The sequence below is a fragment of the Coregonus lavaretus genome (genome assembly GCF_964263955.1).
Source record: "Coregonus lavaretus genome assembly, contig: HAP1_SCAFFOLD_1386, whole genome shotgun sequence".
Taxonomy (NCBI): Eukaryota; Metazoa; Chordata; class Actinopteri; order Salmoniformes; family Salmonidae; genus Coregonus; species Coregonus lavaretus.
The window spans coordinates 100,001-119,995 of NW_028161080.1; the positions used below are offsets into that span (position 1 = coordinate 100,001).

The 19,995-nt window shown below is 45.2% G+C and overlaps 1 protein-coding gene across 1 annotated transcript in view; it reads right to left on the minus strand.

Annotated features, from left to right (window-relative positions):
• Nucleotides 1-19,612, minus strand: part of LOC311121110 (phospholipid phosphatase-related protein type 5-like) — a gene marked incomplete at both ends in the record, with an annotated part of 96,027 nt that extends 76,415 nt beyond the window's left edge. Inside the window, one exon of the mRNA XM_084195641.1 lies at nt 19,382-19,612. Coding sequence (XP_084051767.1) covers nt 19,382-19,612 — 231 coding nt within the window. The remainder of the gene's footprint in view (nt 1-19,381) is intronic.
• Nucleotides 19,613-19,995: the final 383 nt, after the last annotated feature.

Here is a 19,995-nt window from a genome sequence, read left to right on the forward strand (position 1 = left end):
CCACAAGCTTCCCACAATAAGTTGGGTGAATTTTGGCCCATTCCTCCTGACAGAGCTGGTGTAACTGAGTCAGGTTTGTAGGCCTCCTTGCTCGCACATGCTTTTTCAGTTCTGCCCACACATTTTCTATAGGATTGAGGTCAGGGCTTTGTGATTGCCACTCCAATACCTTGACTTTGTTGTCCTTAAGCCATTTTGCCACAACTTTGGAAGTATGCTTGTGGTCATTGTCCATTTGGAAGACCCATTTGCGACCAAGCTTTAACTTCCTGACTGATGTCTTGAGATGTTGCTCCAATATATCCACATAATTTTCCTTCCTCATGATGCCATCTATTTTGTGAAGTGCACCAGTCCCTCCTGCAGAAAAGCACCCCCACAGCATGATGCTGCTACCCCCGTGCTTCACGGTTGGGATGGTGTTCTTCAGCTTTTTCCTCCAAACATAACGATGGTCATTATGGCCGAACAGTTCTATTTTTGTTTCATCAGACCAGAGGACATTTCTCCAAAAAGTAAGATCATTGTCCCAATGTGCAGTTGCAAACCGTAGTCTGGCTTTTTTATTGCGGTTTTGGAGCAGTGGCTTCTTCCTTGCTGAGCGGCCTTTCAGGTTATGTCGATATAGGACTTGTTTTACTGTGGATATAGATACTTTTGTACCTGTTTCCTCCAGCATCTTCACAAGGTCCTTTGCTGTTGTTCTGGGATTGATTTGCACTTTTTCCACCAAAGTACGTTCATCTCTAGGAGACAGAACGCGTCTCCTTCCTGAGCGGTATGATGGCTGCGTGGTCCCATGATGTTTATACTTGCATACTATTGTTTGTACAGATGAACGTGGTACCTTCAGGAGTTTGGAAATTGCTCCCAAGGATGAACCAGATTTGTGGAGGTCTACAATTTATTTTCTGAAGCTTTGGCTGATTTCTTTTGATTTTCCCATGATGTCAAGCAAAGAGTCATTTAGTTTGAAGGTAGGCCTTGAAATACCTCCAATTGACTCAAATTATGTCAATTAGCCTATTAGAAGCTTCTAAAGCCATGACATAATTTTCTGGAATTTTCCAAGTTGTTTAAAGGCACAGTCAACTTAGTGTATGTAAACTTCTGACCCACTGGAATTGTGATACAGTGAATTATAAGTGAAATAATCTGTCTGTAAACAATTGTTGGAAATATTACTTGTGTCATGCACAAAATAGATGTCCTAACCGACTTGCCAAAACTATAGTTTGTTAACAAGAAATTTGTGGAGTGGTTTAAAAAACGAGTTTTAATGATTACAACCTAAGCGTATGTAAAACTTCCGACTTCAACTGTACATCAGTCATCAGTCAAAAAGAGGGTGTCTTGTCCTGCTCCTGAAATCTGCTCCTGCATTCATCCCAGTCATCAGCAACAGAGCATTGGGGTAAGGGCATGTCTGACATCAATGTGTGCGCAATTACAATGATAATTTAAATATGGTCCATTAAAAAAAAAAATATATAGAACATAAACATACTGTTGACACGTAAGCTATGATGTACTGGAATGTTCTGCCTTGTGTGGTAGGTTTTGTGGGTTTTGACACTCTTACGTAGGTGTCATAACCAGCCATAAAATAAATACTGTGATAGTAAAATAACACAATATATGTCACAACAGGTGTAAATATATGAGGTCATGACAGTGTTATGACCATATTATAACAGGTTACGATGCGTTATGTCAGCTGTTATGACATATTATGACATGGTTATGACCGTGTTATGACTCTGGGTGTCAAGTAAAGTGTTACCGCATTGGTATTAACATCTGTTGTCTACACCCGCCATTAAAAAGCACGTGAAAATGGTCACATCTGTGAAATAATGTCATGCTCAGCCTGGGATGACTAATGTTTAATTCTATGGATCCTTACACTGTCCTGTTCATGATTCTTAAAAAGACGTCCTCCAGCGGTTTCTGAACTTTTACTGTTGAAAAGCGATATATATACGAAGTATGAATACAGTACAGTGCACACACTAAAGGGTAAAATAATACGTTTTGAGCAAAAAACGTCAAGGAGTAGGTCTGATGGTCTGACGTGATGTCATCGTCCTTCCCCTTGCTTGAGGAGCAATAGAGAACTGAACTGAAGAGAAAATATTATTAGTGGAGGTGTGTGGCTCTGGAGGAGGCAAGCCCTCTCCCAGCGCCTTCCGGCACCTTCCCTGTTGGGAGGCTAATGGAGCCCAGCTGAGGGTCATAAGTAAATCAAGTGTGTGATTGGCTGGACAATCAACTCCAACAGTTGATTAGACCATTTGAGGGAGAGGACTGGAGACAGCAGCAGGCAGGTTGGGGCTGAAAGGTGATCCGTTTAAAATAACCTTTGTTGTTTGAAGTTATACTTTAAGTTTATTATTTGTAAGCATTTCTGTTGGTCAATTATTAAATAAAACCTTAGTTTGAAGCGTTAACTCTGCCTCACTGAGCCTCTGTACCCTGAGACTCTCTTAGATCTGGCCGTGGCAGTGGCCTCTCCCAAGCTCTGCTACATGGTCTGTCTGTTTAGACTGACATTACTGGGCTGGTTCATGGTCTGTCTGTTTAGACTGACATTACTGGGCTGGTTCATGGTCTGTCTGTCTGTCTGTTTAGACTGACATTACTGGGCTGGTTCATGGTCTGTCTGTCTGTTTAGACTGACATTACTGGGCTGGTTCACGGCGTTTTACTCGGCTGGCGTTCTCGGCACACTCCATCCCCTCTAGTTATCAAGACTGCAGTCCAAATAGCTGTCAGCTGGGATGACCATTTCTCCTCCACGGAGAAGAGTAACAGCCCTGGCCTAGCCCAGTAACATCACTTAGATTCACCATGACGAGGGAACACAACCGCAACGGCCTGACAGGCCTCCTACGCCTCCATCCAGATGTCCTCGTCAGCGCTAACGCTAATGCTAACACACACTAAAGGTTTAACTACTGTTCCCTTAGCGACTGAGGCCATTTGTCCTGTGACTTCTAAAGCCTGTCAGATCCAGGGTGAGAGCGGAGCAAAGTGGCGTTTGTTTGTCCCGGTTCGTCCTGTGACTTCTAAAGCCTGTCAGATCCAGGGTGAGAGCGGAGCAAAGTGGCGTTTGTTTGTCCCGGTTCGTCCTGTGACTTCTAAAGCCTGTCAGATCCAGGGTGAGAGCGGAGCAAAGTGGCGTTTGTTTGTCCCGGTTCGTCCTGTGACTTCTAAAGCCTGTCAGATCCAGGGTGAGAGCGGAGCAAAGTGGTGTTTGTTTGTCCCGGTTCGTCCCGTGACTTCTAAAGCCTGTCAGATCCAGGGTGAGAGCGGAGCAAAGTGGCGTTTGTTTACCCAGCCATCTCTCTGGTGGACGGTATGCCTCTGTGTTCATTTACACCTGATACAGTGCCTTGCAAATGTATTCATCCCCCTTGGCGTTTTTTCCTATTTTGTTGCATTACAACCTGTAATTTAAGTAGATTTTTATTAGGATTTCATGTAATGGACATACACAAAATAGTCCAAATTGGTGAAGTGAAATGAAAAAAAACTTGTTTCAAGAAATTCTAAAAAATAAATAACGGAAAAGTGGTGACTGCATATGTATTCACCCCCTTTGCTATGAAGCCCCTAAATAAGATCTGGTGCAACCAAATTACCTTCAGAAGTCACATAATTAGTTAAATAAAGTCCACCTGTATGCAATCGAAGTGTCATATGATCTCAGTATATATACACCTGTTCTGAAAGGCCCCAGAGTCTGCAACACCACTAAGCAACGGCCACCACCAAGCAAGCGGCACCATGAAGACCAAGGAGCTCTCCAAACAGGTCAGGGACAAAGTTGTGGAGAAGTAAAGATCAGGGTTGGGTTATAAAAAAATATCAGAAACTTTGAACATCCCACAGAGCACCATTAAATCCATTATTTAAAAAATGGAAAGAATATGGCACCACAACAAACCTGCCAAGAGAGGGCCGCCCACCAAAACTCATGGACCAGGCAAGGAGGGCCTTAACCAGAGAGGCAACAAAGAGACCAAAGATAACCCTGAAGGAGCTGCAAAGCTCCACAGCGGAGATGGAGTATCTGTCCATAGGACCACTTTAAGCCGTACACTCCACAAAGCTGGGCTTTACGGAAGAGTGGCCAGAAAAAAGCCATTGCTTAAAGAAATAAAAAGCAAACACGTCTGGTGTTCGCCAAAAGGCATGTGGGAGACTCCTCCAAACATATGGAAGGTAATCTGGTCAGATGAGACTAAAATTGAGCTTTTTGGCCATCAAGGAAAACGCTATGTTTGGCGCAAACCCAACACCTCTCATCACCCTGAGAACACCATCCCCACAGTGAAGCATGGTAGTGGCAGCATCATGCTGTGGGGATGTTTTTCATCGGCAGGGACTGGGAAACTGGTCAGAATTGAAGGAATGATGGATGGCGCTAAATACAGGGACATTCTTGAGGTACACCTGTTTCAGTCTTCCAGAGATTTGAGACTGGGATGGAGGTTCACCTTCCAGCAGGACAATGACCCTAAGCATACTGCTAAAGCAACACTTGAGTGGTTTAAGGGGAAACATTGAAATGTCTTGGAATGGCCTAGTCAAAGCCCAGACCTCAATCCAATTGAGAATCTGTGGTATGTCTTAAAGATTGCTGTACACCAGCGGAACCCATCCAACTTGAAGGAGCTGGAGCAGTTTTGCCTTGAAGAATGGGCAGAATTCCCAGGGGCTAGATGTGCCAAGCTTATAGAGACATACCCCAAGAGACTTGCAGCTGTAATTGCTGCTAAAGTTGGCGCGGGGGGGGGGGGGGGGGGGGGGTGAATAGTTATGCACGCTCAAGTTCTGTTTTTTTGTCTTATTTCTTGTTTGTTTCACAACAAAAATTATTTTGCATCTTCAAAGTGGTAGACATGTTGTGTAAATCAAATGATACAAACCCCCCAAAAAATCCATTTTAATTCCAGGTTGTAAGGCAACAAAATAGGAAAAATGCCAAGGGGGGTGAATACTTTCGCAAGCCTGGTGGGACCAATGTGTCCATTCTGTCCTAATATATATGGTACTCCGAGGCTAAGCCACTGGCTGGACAAAGGGATATGAAGTCAGTCAGGCTTGAAGGCAGCCATCATTCCTACTGTATCTCATATTGAAGAGGCAGACCCATCACAATGGAGGTTATTAGTGAAGGTTATTGATGAGGCAGACCCATCACAATGAAGGTTATTGATGAGGCAGACCCATCACATTGGAGGATAGTAGTGAAGGTTATTGATGAGGCAAACCCATCAAATTGGAGGTTATTAGTGAAGGTTATTGATGAGGCCGACCCATCACATTACATTTACATTTTAGTCATTCAAACAAGCAACCTTTCGGTTACTGGCCCAATGCTCATAGCCGCTAGGCTAACTGTCACCCTTTGCTAACCATTGGAGGTTATTAGTGAAGGTTATTGATATTTCATATGAGGAAGGATATATTCTGTCTGAAAATGAATCCTTTGAACGTTAGCTAGCTAGCTGTGCGTTGCTCTAAGTCCCCCCTCCCTCCCCTTTCTCTCTCACATCACCACCATCACATATCTCATAACCCTAAATTAAACCATTGTGTGCCCAGAAATGCTAATCACTTGTGTGTAGAAGAAGATGGAGATTTGCATATTGGTCATAAATAGAAGATTGCAGTTGAGATTGAGTGGTAAAAGGGGTTTTAACCACAACCAAAGGGTTGAGGGGACAGACTTTCAACAGAACAGAAAACCTATTTGGTTTGGGAGACAAATAATGATTCATTTATTATTATCAATTATTTATTTATCGTCAGTAGCCAACAGCCAAACTACCTACCATGACATTCATTGAAGATAAGATATTATGAGCTATAAAGGTAGGAAAAAATAACATTGCCCTACATACCCAATATGCTGAATTCAAAACATTTAACGTGTGCTAAAACAACAACTGGAACCGTAGTAGTCTCTCTGAATTAATATAGCTTTAGTGACTTGAAAATGTGGTGTTCCACTTGCACTAGATTAGGAAAACCATTTAGCAGAAATTGCATTGTTTGGCTGCACCAGCAAACAGACGAATGAGCATAAGGCTGACTGTATCTCTACCTTGCATTATTCATGTTGTGTCTCTGAGTGGTGTGTCAAGAAGCAAGCCCTGTTTAAAAGACATTCAGCACCACTCAGCTATGCTCTGCTAAAATGCTGCGTATAGTCAGAGAGGAAGAGGCGAAGCGAGAGGACTCACTCTCGCCAAAATCTGTCCAGAATAAGCCCAATGAAACCATGGGCTTAATAAAACAGACCTAAGCTTGTCGCCTGTCTTCCTGCCTTTGGGACAACGACTCCCATTGTTAGGACGGAGACATGAGCATCTCTTCATTATGTAACGATCTCTGGTACAGTGTGATGTGTGTGCGATGTGGTTGGCTGGTTGCTGTCGAATTTCTTTGAACAGAGGAGGGAGAGAGAGCATGATGCTCCTTTGACGTCTCTGTGAGTGAATTTGCACGTCCCATGTAATGGAAGTTGTAACGAGTAGTAGAAATCCACTTAGCCTAATTATTGTTTCCTGGCACATTCATTTTATTTTATTTTGTGTGGATATCCAGCCACGGAGTCAGACTGATATTTACTGTGCTTTGATTGACGACCGAACAGCAAGCTTGACTAGTTTATAAAAAGGTGTCAAACTGACTGAATAAAGTCCATCTCCTATATCACTTTACCGTTCCTAAATCATACAACGTGGTTATATCTCCATGGTATCGTATCGGGACAGTAAACCAAATATCTCTTTTGCATTTTCCTAGGATATGAAGCCCGTGTCGGAACTTGTCAGACAGCGACGCCAAAGGGAGTGACTTGTCAGTGTAGCCAACCGAGTCGCATCGGTGAGAGAGACGTTCATTTGGGTCCCTGGTCTGCATTTATTGGTTATTATCTTCAGATCAGTTCTGGTCCATTCCATGAAGATGGTGAATCCTCCCGGCAGTAACAATAGGGAGTGGAGAAAGCCTCATTCTGGTCCAAAATATGATAAAAGAAGGCAGATTGAAATTGTTTTAAACTCTAATGATACTTATATGGTTGTATTAAAGATATTGATATAGGCCTACTGATTTAATCAAAGTGTTGACAATGGGAGTAGTCAACTGCTGCTTTCTGTGCAGCAAAGACCATGATTAACACCTGCTTCATTCTTCAATAATACCTGTATTGCAGATGCCTCTTAAAATGAAGCTTGAAGCTTGTTGAAGTCTGCAGACTCTTACAGGATTCTTCAAGAAAACTGGGTCAGTTGCTAAACAAGCATGTATTTGAATAAATGACATACTGCAATTCACGAAGAGAGTTGCAAACACTTGAATTTTATTCTCTCCAGTAATTTAACTGATAAATAAATGCTGTTTCAAATGAAAATGTGCCATAAGACATTTTATTTATAGAGTATGTGATTTAACTTAATATTATTATGTCCAACTTGACCAGTGAAATAGAGGAATAAATCAGTGTGTATTTGTATTTTTTAGAGCAGGAGGTTGAGCCTGGGCAGTCAGTGTCCACAGCCACAGAGACAGCCAGACCAACCGAGCCAGCCAGACCAACCGAGCCAGCCAGACCAAAAGAACCAGCCAGACCAACTGAGCCAGCCAGACCAACTGAGCCAGCCAGACCAACAGAGCCAGCCAGACCAACAGAGCCAGCCAGACCAACAGAGCCAGCCAGACCAACAGAGCCAGCCAGACCAGCAGAGCCAGCCAGACCAACAGAGCCAGCCAGACCAATAGAACCAGCCAGACCAATAGAGCCAGCCAGACCAACAGAGCCAGCCAGACCGACAGAGCCAGCCAGACAGCCAGCCAGACAGCCAGACAGCCAGAGACCGGACAGACCACCATAATACACCTGCTTGGGTACGTGCTCTGTCCTTTCAAAAGTGGAGGATGCAAGAATTAAGGAGGGAAAAGGAAAGCCCTGTTTCAAACATGTGGATCAATGAGAGAGATGTTTTTTATTCAGGGAGACACGAAACAATTTCAAATAATTGACCCAGTTACAGTTGATATAAGGAAATCAGTCAATTGAAATCAATTCATTAGGCCCTAATCTATGGATTTCACGACTGAGAATACAGACATGCATCTGTTGGTCACAGATACAGTACCAGTACCTGAATTGACCCTTGTATTTTCTATGCACACTCACAGGACTCTACACACTCACTGACACTAACACGCAGACACACACACTCACAAACACACTTCACACACACACACACACACACACACTTCATTAATACTGACTCTACACACACGCACACACACTCACATACAATCTTCATACAAGCTGCTGCTACTCTGTTTATCTTATATCCTGTTGCCTAGTCACCTTATCCCTTTACATATCTACCTCCATCACTCCAGTATCCCTGCACATTGTAAATATGGTACTGGAACTGACCCTGTATATAGTCACCTTACCCCTATACATACCTACCTCTATCACTCCAGTATCCCTGCACATCGTAAATATGGTATTGGAACTGACCCTGGAACTGTCCCTGTATATAGCTACTGACCCTGGAACTGTCCCTGTATATAGCTACTGACCCTGGAACTGTCCCTGTATATAGCTACTGACCCTGGAACTGACCCTGTATATAGCTACTGACCCTGGAACTGTCCCTGTATATAGCTACTGACCCTGGAACTGACCCTGTATATAGCTACTGACCCTGGAACTGTCCCTGTATATAGCTACTGACCCTGGAACTGACCCTGTATATAGCTACTGACCCTGGAACTGACCCTGTATATAGCTACTGACCCTGGAACTGTCCCTGTATATAGCTACTGACCCTGGAACTGACCCTGTATATAGCTACTGACCCTGGAACTGATCCTGTATATAGCTACTGACCCTGGAACTGACCCTGTATATAGCTACTGACCCTGGAACTGACCCTGTATATAGCTACTGACCCTGGAACTGTCCCTGTATATAGCTACTGACCCTGTATATAGCTACTGACCCTGTATATAGCTACTGACCCTGGAACTGACCCTGTATATAGCTACTGACCCTGGAACTGACCCTGTATATAGCTACTGACCCTGGAACTGTCCCTGTATATAGCTACTGTCCCTGTATATAGCTACTGACCCTGTATATAGCTACTGACCCTGGAACTGACCCTGTATATAGCTACTGACCCTGGAACTGACCCTGTATATAGCTACTGACCCTGGAACTGACCCTGTATATAGCTACTGACCCTGGAACTGACCCTGTATATAGCTACTGACCCTGGAACTGTCCCTGTATATAGCTACTGACCCTGGAACTGACCCTGTATATAGCTACTGACCCTGGAACTGTCCCTGTATATAGCTACTGACCCTGGAACTGACCCTGTATATAGCTGCTGACCCTACACACAGTACCCCATAATGACGAAGCAAAAACAGTTTTTTAGAAATGTTTGCTAATTTATTAAAAATAAAAAGCTTGTAGTGTCATACCCAAGAAGACTCGAGGCTGAAATCGCTTCCAAAGGTGCTTCAACAAAGTACTGAGTAAAGGATCTGAATACTTATGTAAATGTTATATTTCCGTTTTTTATTTTTAATAAATTAGGAACAATTTCGAAAAACCTGTTTTTGCTTTGTCATTATGGGGTATTGTGTGTAGATTGCTGAGGAAATTGTTTTATTTAATCCATTTTAGAATAAGGCTGTAACGTAAAAAAATATGGAGAAGGTCAAGGGGTCTGAATACTTTCCCAAGACACTGTATCTGTGTCCAGTACGTGGGAAGTCAGAGGTGGTTTCGCGAGCCAATGCCAACTATCTTAGCTGTACGTGAAGACTTCCAGTCTTTGTGCTAAGCTAGTTAGGATTGACCTGCAAAACTAACTTCTAACTTCCCACGTACTGGACGCAGATACATACAAATGGTATCATTGAGTTTATCTGGCTCTGGGGAAATAGATAAAGGGCTTCATTGACAAAATCCTGAAGTACCCCTTTAAAATCGTCACACTGGCACAGTGTTTGTATGTGCATGTGTTGTCTTTTGTTTAGAATTGAGCACAATGTTGTTGTTTTTTGGGTCTAATACATGATCCACACACACACCATACGTATAAATACTTATAAATCTAATACTTATAAACTAAACAATAAGAGTATTTACGTCTTTAATGTCTGGCAATTAAAAAAAAAAAAACGAATGGATCAACTTCTGGAGTGTTCTGGAATGGACCAATTTCTTAATTAAAAGATTGAATGTAAAACTATTCATGGTATAATGCACTGCAGCTGCCCCTGATCAATCTAGAAAGTCTGTAGCATCTAACCGTTTGAGAGTGTCTTTTTACTGTACATACCGATTACTGTATATAGGCAACCCCCATGTGTCTAATAAACTTCAGTACACCTTCCGCCTACCAATAAAGAACACTCTACTTTTACATCCACTGTAAATCAAATAAGACATTTCTGAACAGCACCTTTTCAGGAGGCAGTGTCTTTTCTGGAAACTATTTTATAGAAGATCGCACAGCTAGAGAGGTCTTCCTCCATCCTGGGACGGAACTGAACGTGTCATCCTGTTTAGCTAGAGAGGTCTTCCTCCATCCTGGGACGGAACTGAACATGTCATCCTGTTTAGCTAGAGAGGTCTTCCTCCATCCTGGGACGGAACTGAACGTGTCATCCTGTTTAGCTAGAGAGGTCTTCCTCCATCCTGGGACGGAACTGAACGTGTCATTCTGTTTAGGTCATTGCAGACATTTTCCTTCAGTTGGTGAAAGAAAGAAAAAATGTATTATTGGGAAATATGGACGGTGTAGCTGTTACCACAAAACCCAATATGTTGTCGTCAGTGCTATCTCATATAATGACTGGGTATACAACATAGAGATACTCTATGTCACAACACCACGGTTTAACACTGACGGAGTGAAAATCAAGTTTAAAAAAATAATAATTGGTGGGACGGGATGTCAAATATGTACATGAAAGCACAATGCATATCTGAATGGAGACTGGAGACGCCCAGTCAAAACATTCCATGAAAGAGGAGTCTGATATGACTGACAACCATTTGGTCCTCGACACTCAGTCCAATAGGGGATCCTGAGGAGCAGCAACCTCTGAAACAACTATATTTCAACCACATCTATAGAATATTTCTGTTTCATGCCAGTGAAAGTGCTAATCTCTTTCTTGAATAATCAAGGGTGTTACTTTGTTAACAAAAACTGGTGCACGATCCCGAATATTAAATATTACAGTCTCAATGTTGTGCTCACCTGAGTTAGAATATCTCATGATAAGCTGTAGACCATACTATTTACCAAGAGAGTACGTCCAACCGGCCTCACAACCGCAGACCACGTGTAACCACGCCAGCCCAGGACCTCCACATCCGGCTTCTTCACCTGTGGGTTTGCACTACTGAAGAATTTCTGCACAAACTGTCAGAAGACCGTCTCAGGGAAGTTCATCTGTGTGGTCGTCGTCCTAACCAGGGTCTTGAACGGACTGCAGTTCGGCGTCGTGACCGACGTCAGTGGGCAAATGCTCATTTTCGATGACCACTGGCACGCTGGAGAAGTATGCTTTTCACGGATGAATCCCGGTTCCAATTTTACTGGGCAGGTGGCAGATACATTGTGGGAGAGCGGTTTGCTGATGTGAACAGAGTGCCCCATGGTGGCGGTGGGGTTATGGTATGGGCAGGCATAAGCTACGGACAACGAACACAATTGCCTTTTATCGATGGCAATTTGAATGCACAGAGATACCGTGACGAGATCCTGCCGCCATCACCTCATGTTTTAGCATGATAATGCAGGGCTCCATGTCGCAATGATCTAAACACAATTCCTGGAAGCTGAAAATATCCCAGTTCTTCCATGACCTGCATACTCACCAGACATGTCACACATTGAGCATGTTTGGGATGCTCTGGATCGATGTGTACGACAGTGTGTTCCAGTTCACGCTAATATCCAGCAACTTCACACAGCCATTGAAGAGGAGTGGGACAACATTCCACAGGCCACAATCAACAGCCTGATCAACTCTATAATAATAATAATAATATGCCATTTAGCAGACGCTTTTATCCAAAGCGACTTACAGTCATGCGTGCATACATTTTTTTTTTGTGTATGGGTGGTCCCAGGGATCGAACCCACTACCTTAGCGTTACAAGCGCCGTGCTTTACCAGCTGAGCTACAGAGGACCTATGCGAAGCAGATGTGTCGCGCTGCATGAGGCAAATGGTTGTACTGACTGGTTTTCTGATCCATTGTATCTGTGACCAACAGATGCATATCTCTATTCCAAGTCATGTAAAATCCATAGATTAGGACCTAATAGGACAGATGTGAGTAAGACCTTTAAACAGGTCAACATTCACAAGGCCGCAGGGCCAGACGGATTACCAGGACGTGTACTCAGAGCATGCACTGACCAACTGGCAAGTGTCTTCACTGACATCTTCAACCTCTCCCTGACCCGGTCTGTAATACTTACATGTTTCAAGCACACCCTTGGATAGATTGCTTCAATGCTTGCTACGTGGCTGCACGGAGTCATGTAAAGGGTTTGCAAAATACATCAGGTTGGAAACGCTAGGGGTAAGTCATAACCTACATATGTATTTAGATTGTAGTTAGGTATTGTTGGTAGTTATCGTGGGTTGTTGTATGTAATTATTGTAGGTTAGTATTGTATTCGGCGGCGCCGGGCGTAGCACGAAGCTAGCTGGCTAACCCTCCACCTGGACTAGCTGGCGAGTAGCTATTAGCAACGGTATAGTTATTTCACACCTGGGAGTGCCTGTGGTTACGCCAGCTGGCTGCCTACAATGATTACATACAATAATTGCCTACCATTCAGCTGTTTTCTAACCTCATGTCTGAACCGTTAACGTTAGGTAGCAAGTGGCTACTGTGCTTGAAATTTAGCTAGCTTGTTGCTACCTGGATAGCTACTAGTAAACAATAGCTGGAACGACCTAGCGAACAGACGCGAACTGGCTGAGTCAATTCAGTGGCTAGCTTTGCACTTGGCTAGCTAACAGTAGCTGCTAGGGGTAAGACATAACCTACATTTGTGTTTTGTTTTTTACATATTGATAGCCCGAGTCGTTCAGGGAATTCGGGACATGGGTGACTAGTTAACGTTAGTTTGGCTCTCTCTGTGTTCGTGCCGTGAAAGGAGGGGTTCTTCTTTGTCTGAAAGCAATGGCTAGCTAGTTTGCTAGCTATTCTAGCTAACTAGCTGTTCACGGAATAATGCTGCGCCTAGTTAGCTAGCTGAGTTAGTCTATTCCTAGAAAACATTGAACCGCTGTAGTTTACAACAATTATAGTTTCTGAGGTGGAAGTTGGGAGAGTTATATTTGGGAGTTGTGGTGAGTGAGGCCCCGCTCTCTCCTTTCCCAGATGTTTAGTTCATTTCATTCCGATCTCCTCTGCATTATTTGTAGCCATTTGCTGCAGCCTGTCAACTATGCCTCTGCCTATCCCTGTTCTCTCCTCTCCGAACAGGCTACATAAACGCCTCACACCGCGTGGCTGCTGCCTCTCTAACCTGGTGGTCCCTGCACGCACCACTCACCTGGAGTTCCAGGTCTCAGGCAGCCTCTGGAACTGCCGTTCTGCTGCCAACAAGGCAGACTTCATCCCAGCCTATGCTACCCTCCAATCCCTCGACTTCTTGGCGCTGACGGAAACATGGATTACCACTGAAAACACTGCTACTCCTACTGCTCTCTCCTCGTCTGACCATGTGTTCTCGCATACCCCGAGAGCATCTGGTCAGCGGGGTGGTGGCACAGGAATACTCATATCTCCCAAGTGGACATTCTCAATTTTTCCCCTAACCCATCTCTCTATCTCCTCATTTGAATTCCATGCTGTCACAGTCACTAGCCCATTTAAGCTTAATATCCTTGTCATCTATGGCCCTCCAGGTTCCCTTGGAGAGTTCATCAATGAGCTTGACGCCTTGATAAGCTCCTTTCCTGAGGATGGCTCACCCCTCACAGTTCTGGGGGATTTCAACCTCCCTACGTCTACATTTGACTCATTTCTCTCTGCCTCCTTCTTTCCACTCCTCTCCTCTTTTGACCTCACCCTCTCACCGTCCCCCCCTACTCACAAGGCAGGCAATACGCTTGACCTCATCTTTACTAGATGCTGTTCTTCTACTAATCTCACTGCAACTCCCCTCCATGTCTCCGACCACTACTTTGTATCCTTCTCTCTCTCGCTCTCCTCCAACACTACTCACTCTGCCCCTACACAGATGGTAATGCGCCGTCGCAACCTTCGCTCTCTCTCTCCCGCTACTCTCTCCTCTTCCAGCCTATCATCTCTTCCCTCTGCTCAATCCTTCTCCCTCCAATCTCCTGATTCTGCCTCCTCAACCCTCCTCTCCTCCCTTTCTGCATCCTTTGACTCTCTATGTCCCCTATCCTCCCGGCCGGCTCGGTCCTCCCCTCCAGCTCCGTGGCTTGATGACTCATTGCGAGCTCACAGAACAGACCTCCGGGCAGCTGAGCGGAAATGGAAGAAAACTAGACTCCCTGCGGACCTGGCATCTTTTCACTCCCTCCTCTCTACATTCTCTTCATCTGTTTCTGCTGCTAAGGCCACTTTTTACCACTCTAAATTCCAAGCATCTGCCTCTAACCCTAGGAAGCTCTTTGCCACATTCTCCTCCCTGCTGAATCCTCCCTCCCCCCCTCCTCCCTCTCTGTGGATGACTTCGTCAACCACTTTGAAAAAAAGGTTGACGACATCCGATCCTCGTTTGTTAAGCCAAATGACACTGCTGGTCCTGCTCACACTGCCCTACCCTATGCTTTGACTTCTTTCTCCCCTCTCTCTCCAGATAAAATCATGCGACTTGTGACGGCAGGCCGCCCAACAACCTGCCCGCTTGACCCTATCCCCTCCTCTCTTCTCCAGACCATCTCCGGTGACCTTCTCCCCTACCTCACCTCGCTGATCAACTCATCCTTGACCGCTGACTATGTCCCTTCCGTCTTCAAGAGAGCGAGAGTTGAACCCCTTCTCAAAAAACCAACACTCGATCCCTCTGATGTCAACAACTACAGACCAGTATCCCTTCTTTCTTGTCTCTCCAAAACTATTGAGCGTGCCGTCTCTAGCCAACTCTCTTGCTATCTCTCTCAGAATGACCTTCTTGATCCAAACCAGTCAGGTTTCAAGACTGGTCATTCAACTGAGACTGCTCTTCTCTGTGTCACGGAGGCTCTCCGCACTGCTAAAGCTAACTCTCTCTCCTTTGCTCTTATCCTTCTAGACCCGTCTGCTGCCTTTGATACTGTGAACCATCAGATCCTCCTCTCCACCCTCTCCGAGCTGGGCATCTCCGGCGCGGCTCACTCTTGGATTGCGTCCTACCTGACCGGTCGCTCCTACCAAGTGGCGTGGCGAGAAGCTGTCTCCGCACCACGTGCTCTCACCACTGGTGTCCCCCAGGGCTCAGTTCTAGGCCCTCTCCTATTCTCGATATACACCAAGTCACTTGGCTCTGTCATATCCTCACATGGCCTCTCCTATCATTGCTACGCTGACGATACACAACTAATCTTCTCCTTTCCCCCTTCTGATAACCAGGTGGCGAATCGCATCTCTGCATGTCTGGCAGACATATCAGTATGGATGACGGATCACCACCTCAAGCTGAACCTTGGCAAGATGGAGCTGCTCTTCCTCCCGGGGAAGGACTGCCCGTCCCATGATCTCGCCATCACGGTTGACAACTCCGTTGTGTCCTCCTCCCAGAGTGCGAAGAGCCTTGGCGTGACCCTGGACAACACCCTGTCGTTCTCTGCTAACATCAAGGCGGTGACCCGATCCTGTAGGTTCATGCTCTACAACATTCGGAGAGTACGACCCTGCCTTACACAGGAAGCGGCACAGGTCCTAATCCAGGCACTTGTCATCTCCCGTCTGGATTACTGCAACTCGCTGTTGGCTGGGCTCCCTGCCTGTGCCATTAAACCCCTACAACTCATCCAGAATGCCGCAGCCCGCCTGGTGTTCAACCTTCCCAAGTTCTCTCACGTCACCCCGCTCCTCCGCACACTCCACTGGCTTCCAGTTGAAGCTCGCATCTGTTACAAGACCATGGTGCTTGCCTATGGAGCTGTGAGGGGAACGGCACCTCCGTACCTTCAGGCTCTGATCAGTCCCTACACCCAAACGAGGGCATTGCGTTCATCCACCTCTGGCCTGCTGGCTCCCCTTCCTCTGCGGAAGCATAGTTCCCGCTCAGCCCAGTCAAAACTGTTCGCTGCTCTGGCACCCCAATGGTGGAACAAGCTCCCTCACGACGCCAGGACAGCGGAGTCACTCACCACCTTCCGGAGACATTTGAAACCCCACCTCTTTAAGGAATACCTGGGATAGGATAAAGTAATCATTCTAAAAAACATTGTAAAGTGGTTGTACTACTGGCTATAAGGTGAATGCACCAATTTGTAAGTCGCTCTGGATAAGAGCGTCTGCTAAATGACGTAAATGTAAATGTAAATGTCCCTGTGCCCAAAAACACCAAGGTAACCTGTCGAAATGACTATCGCTCCGTAGTACTCACATCTGTAGCCATGAAATGCTTTGAAATGCTGGTCATGGCTCACATCAACACCATCATCCCAGACACCCTGGACCCACTCCAATTCCTCTGTAGCTCAGCTGGTAGAGCACGGCGCTTGTAACGCTAAGGTAGTGGGTTCGATCCCCGGGACCACCCATACACAAAAATGTATGCACGCATGACTGTAAGTCGCTTTGGATAAAAGCGTCTGCTAAATATTATATTATATTATTATTATACCGACCCAATAGATCAACAAATGACGCAATCTCTATTGCACTCCACACTGCCCTTTCCCACTTGGAGAAAAGGAATACCTATGTGAGAATGCTGTTTATTGATTACAGCTCAGCGTTCAACACCATAGTGCCTTGCAAGCTCATCACCATGCTCAGGACCCTGGGACTGAACACCTCCCTCTGCAACTGGATCCTGGACTTCCTGACAGGCCGCCCCCAGGTGGTGAGTGTAGGCAACAACACATCCGCCACGCTGACCATTAACACGGGGGCCCTGTACTCCCGGTTCCCCCACGACTGCGCGGCCTTGCACGACTCCAACACCATCATTAAGTTTGCTGACAACACAACAATGGTAGTACTGATCACTGATGATGATGAGACAGCCTATAGGGAGGAGGTCAGAGACCTGGCAGTCTGGTGCCAGGACAACAACCTCTCCCTCAAAGTCAGCAAGACAAAGGAGCTGATCGTGGACTAAAGGAAACGGAGGGGCGAGCACTCTCCCATTCACATCAATGGGGCTGTAGTGGAGCGGGTCGAAAGCTTCAAGTTCCTCTGTGTCCTCATCAGTAAGGAATAAACATGGTCCACACACACCCACACAGTTGTGAAGAGGGCATAACAGCACCTCTTCCCCCTCAGATCCTCAAAAAGTTATACAGCTGCACCATCGAGAGCATCTTGACTGGCTGCATCACCACTTGGTATGGCAACTGCAAGGCACCCGACCGCAAGGCGCTACATAGGGTAGTGAATACGGCCCAGTATATCACTGGGGCCGAGCGCCCTGCCATCCAGGACCTCTATACCAGGCGGTGTCAGAGGAAGGCCCAAAAAATTGTCAAAGTCTCCAGCCACCCAAGCCATAGACTGTTCTCTCTGCTACCGCAGGGCAAGCGGTACCAGTTCACCAAGTCTGGAACCAACAGGTCCCTGAACAGCTTCTACCCCCAAGCCATGAGACTGCTAAACAAGACTGCTAAATAGTTAATCAAATGGCTACCGGGCTTCCTGCATTGACCCTTTTTATAACTAACTCTCTTGCACTGACTCTATGCACACACACTGGACTCTACCCACACACTCACACACACACACACACACACACGCTGCTGCTACTCCTCCACATAGGCTGCTACTACAGCTCAGTCTATTATCTATCCTGTTTCCTGGTCACTTTACCCCTACCTATATGTACATATCTACCTCAATTACCTTATTATTATCTATCCTGTTGCCCAGTCACTTTACCCCTACCTATATGTACATATCTACCTCAATTACCTTATTATTATCTATCCTGTTGCCTAGTCACTTTACCCCTACCTATATGTACATATCTACCTCAATTACCTTATTATTATCTATCCTGTTGCCTAGTCACTTTACCCCTACCTATATGTACATACCTACCTCTATTACCTTATTATTATCTATCCTGTTTCCTGGTCACATTTTTACATTTTAGTCATTTAGCAGACGCTCTTATCCAGAGCGACTTACAGAAGCAATTAGGGTTAAGTGCCTTGCTCAAGGGCACATCGACAGATTTTTCACCTAGTCAGCTTGGGGATTAGAACCAGCGACCTTTCGGTTACTGGCACAACGCTCTTAACCACTAAGCTACCTACCGTCACTTTACCCCTACCTATATGTACATATCTACCTCAATTACCTCGTACCCCTGCTGGACATCCACTCAGTACTGGTACTGGTATATAGCCATGATATTTTTACTAATTATTGTTATTCACTGTGTATTTATTTATTTATTTATTTATTTATTTATTGCCACTATTTCTATTTTTATTTTATCTTCTTTATCTTTAACTCTGCATTGTTGGAAAAGGACCCGTAAGTAACCATTTCACCTGTTGTTTACAAAGCAGGTGACAAATAACATTGTATTTGACATCATCCAGTTAATTCAACTAGAGCAGGACATTGTAATGAAGCATGTCTCTAATCAAAGACTGCATACCTCGCAAAGTGGTCTAGTTGAGCCCAGAGGAACCTATTAAATCAGAGGCTATGTTTCTAAATCTGTTTAAAATGAAAGTATTGCCCTGAGTGTGTGTTGTGTCACCATTCAGGTCAGACTTATAGACTTGCATTGACTTCAGAACTCTTTTGCATGTTTGATCTAGGACTTTTATATCTCTGAATTCATCAACCGTGATTTAAAGATACGGAGTACATTAGGTGTCAGTAACATGAAATACCGATCTGAAGCAAATTGTATACAGTAATTCCTTGCTATGGCAACTCAAGACAGGAATCAAATGCTGTCTGCAAGTACTGTGATTTATAGTCGAAGCGCAGTGTATTTTCATATGCAAGTTCATTTCCAATCAACATATAATTGGTCACGCAAATTAAACTCTGCTGTAACAGAAACTAACCTATGACCATTAATATATACTTCTGCAGCCTATTCCAATACACACCCCATCACAGAAATAGGGAATATAGATCAACTCACCACAAGTGTAGGGACCCCTGCCACGAGCGTATACAGTAGAACCGGCGGGATCGCGCTGGACTCCTCCGGTCCGAGGTATGGCTTCGCGTAGGCATTGTCATAGCAGAAGAACCCTTGGACATGCACGTTGAACGTGTCCGTGTACTCGAAGTAGAACGCTAGCATGACCGTCCCCGCCATGATCACCAGCTGGAAATAAAGCATGTTCGTGAAAGGTAGAGGAAAGAACATTTAACAAATCACTTCACTGAGGAGAGAAAGCCCTGCCACTCCTGCCGCCTTCTCCGCCCTAGCCTAGCGCAACAGCCTGACCATAACAACTCCGGTCAGCCCCACATTTCTCCTACTGCCACTAACGCGTGTTAAAACGCATTTCCGGGTAATATACACAGGGCCTTTTTCTGTCATGCCACACCGGGTTGGTCCCTGGAACCGGAATGAACAAGACAGAGATGAAAACGTGGTGATGGGAGGGAGGGAGTCCAGGCGTGGGTCTGATTCTAGGATGAGTGTTTGTGTGTGTGGATGAGTGTTTGTGTGTGTACGTGTATATGTGTGTGTGTGTGTGTGTGTGTGTGTGTGTGTGTGTACAGCGCCAGTGGCGTTGCGCTGCT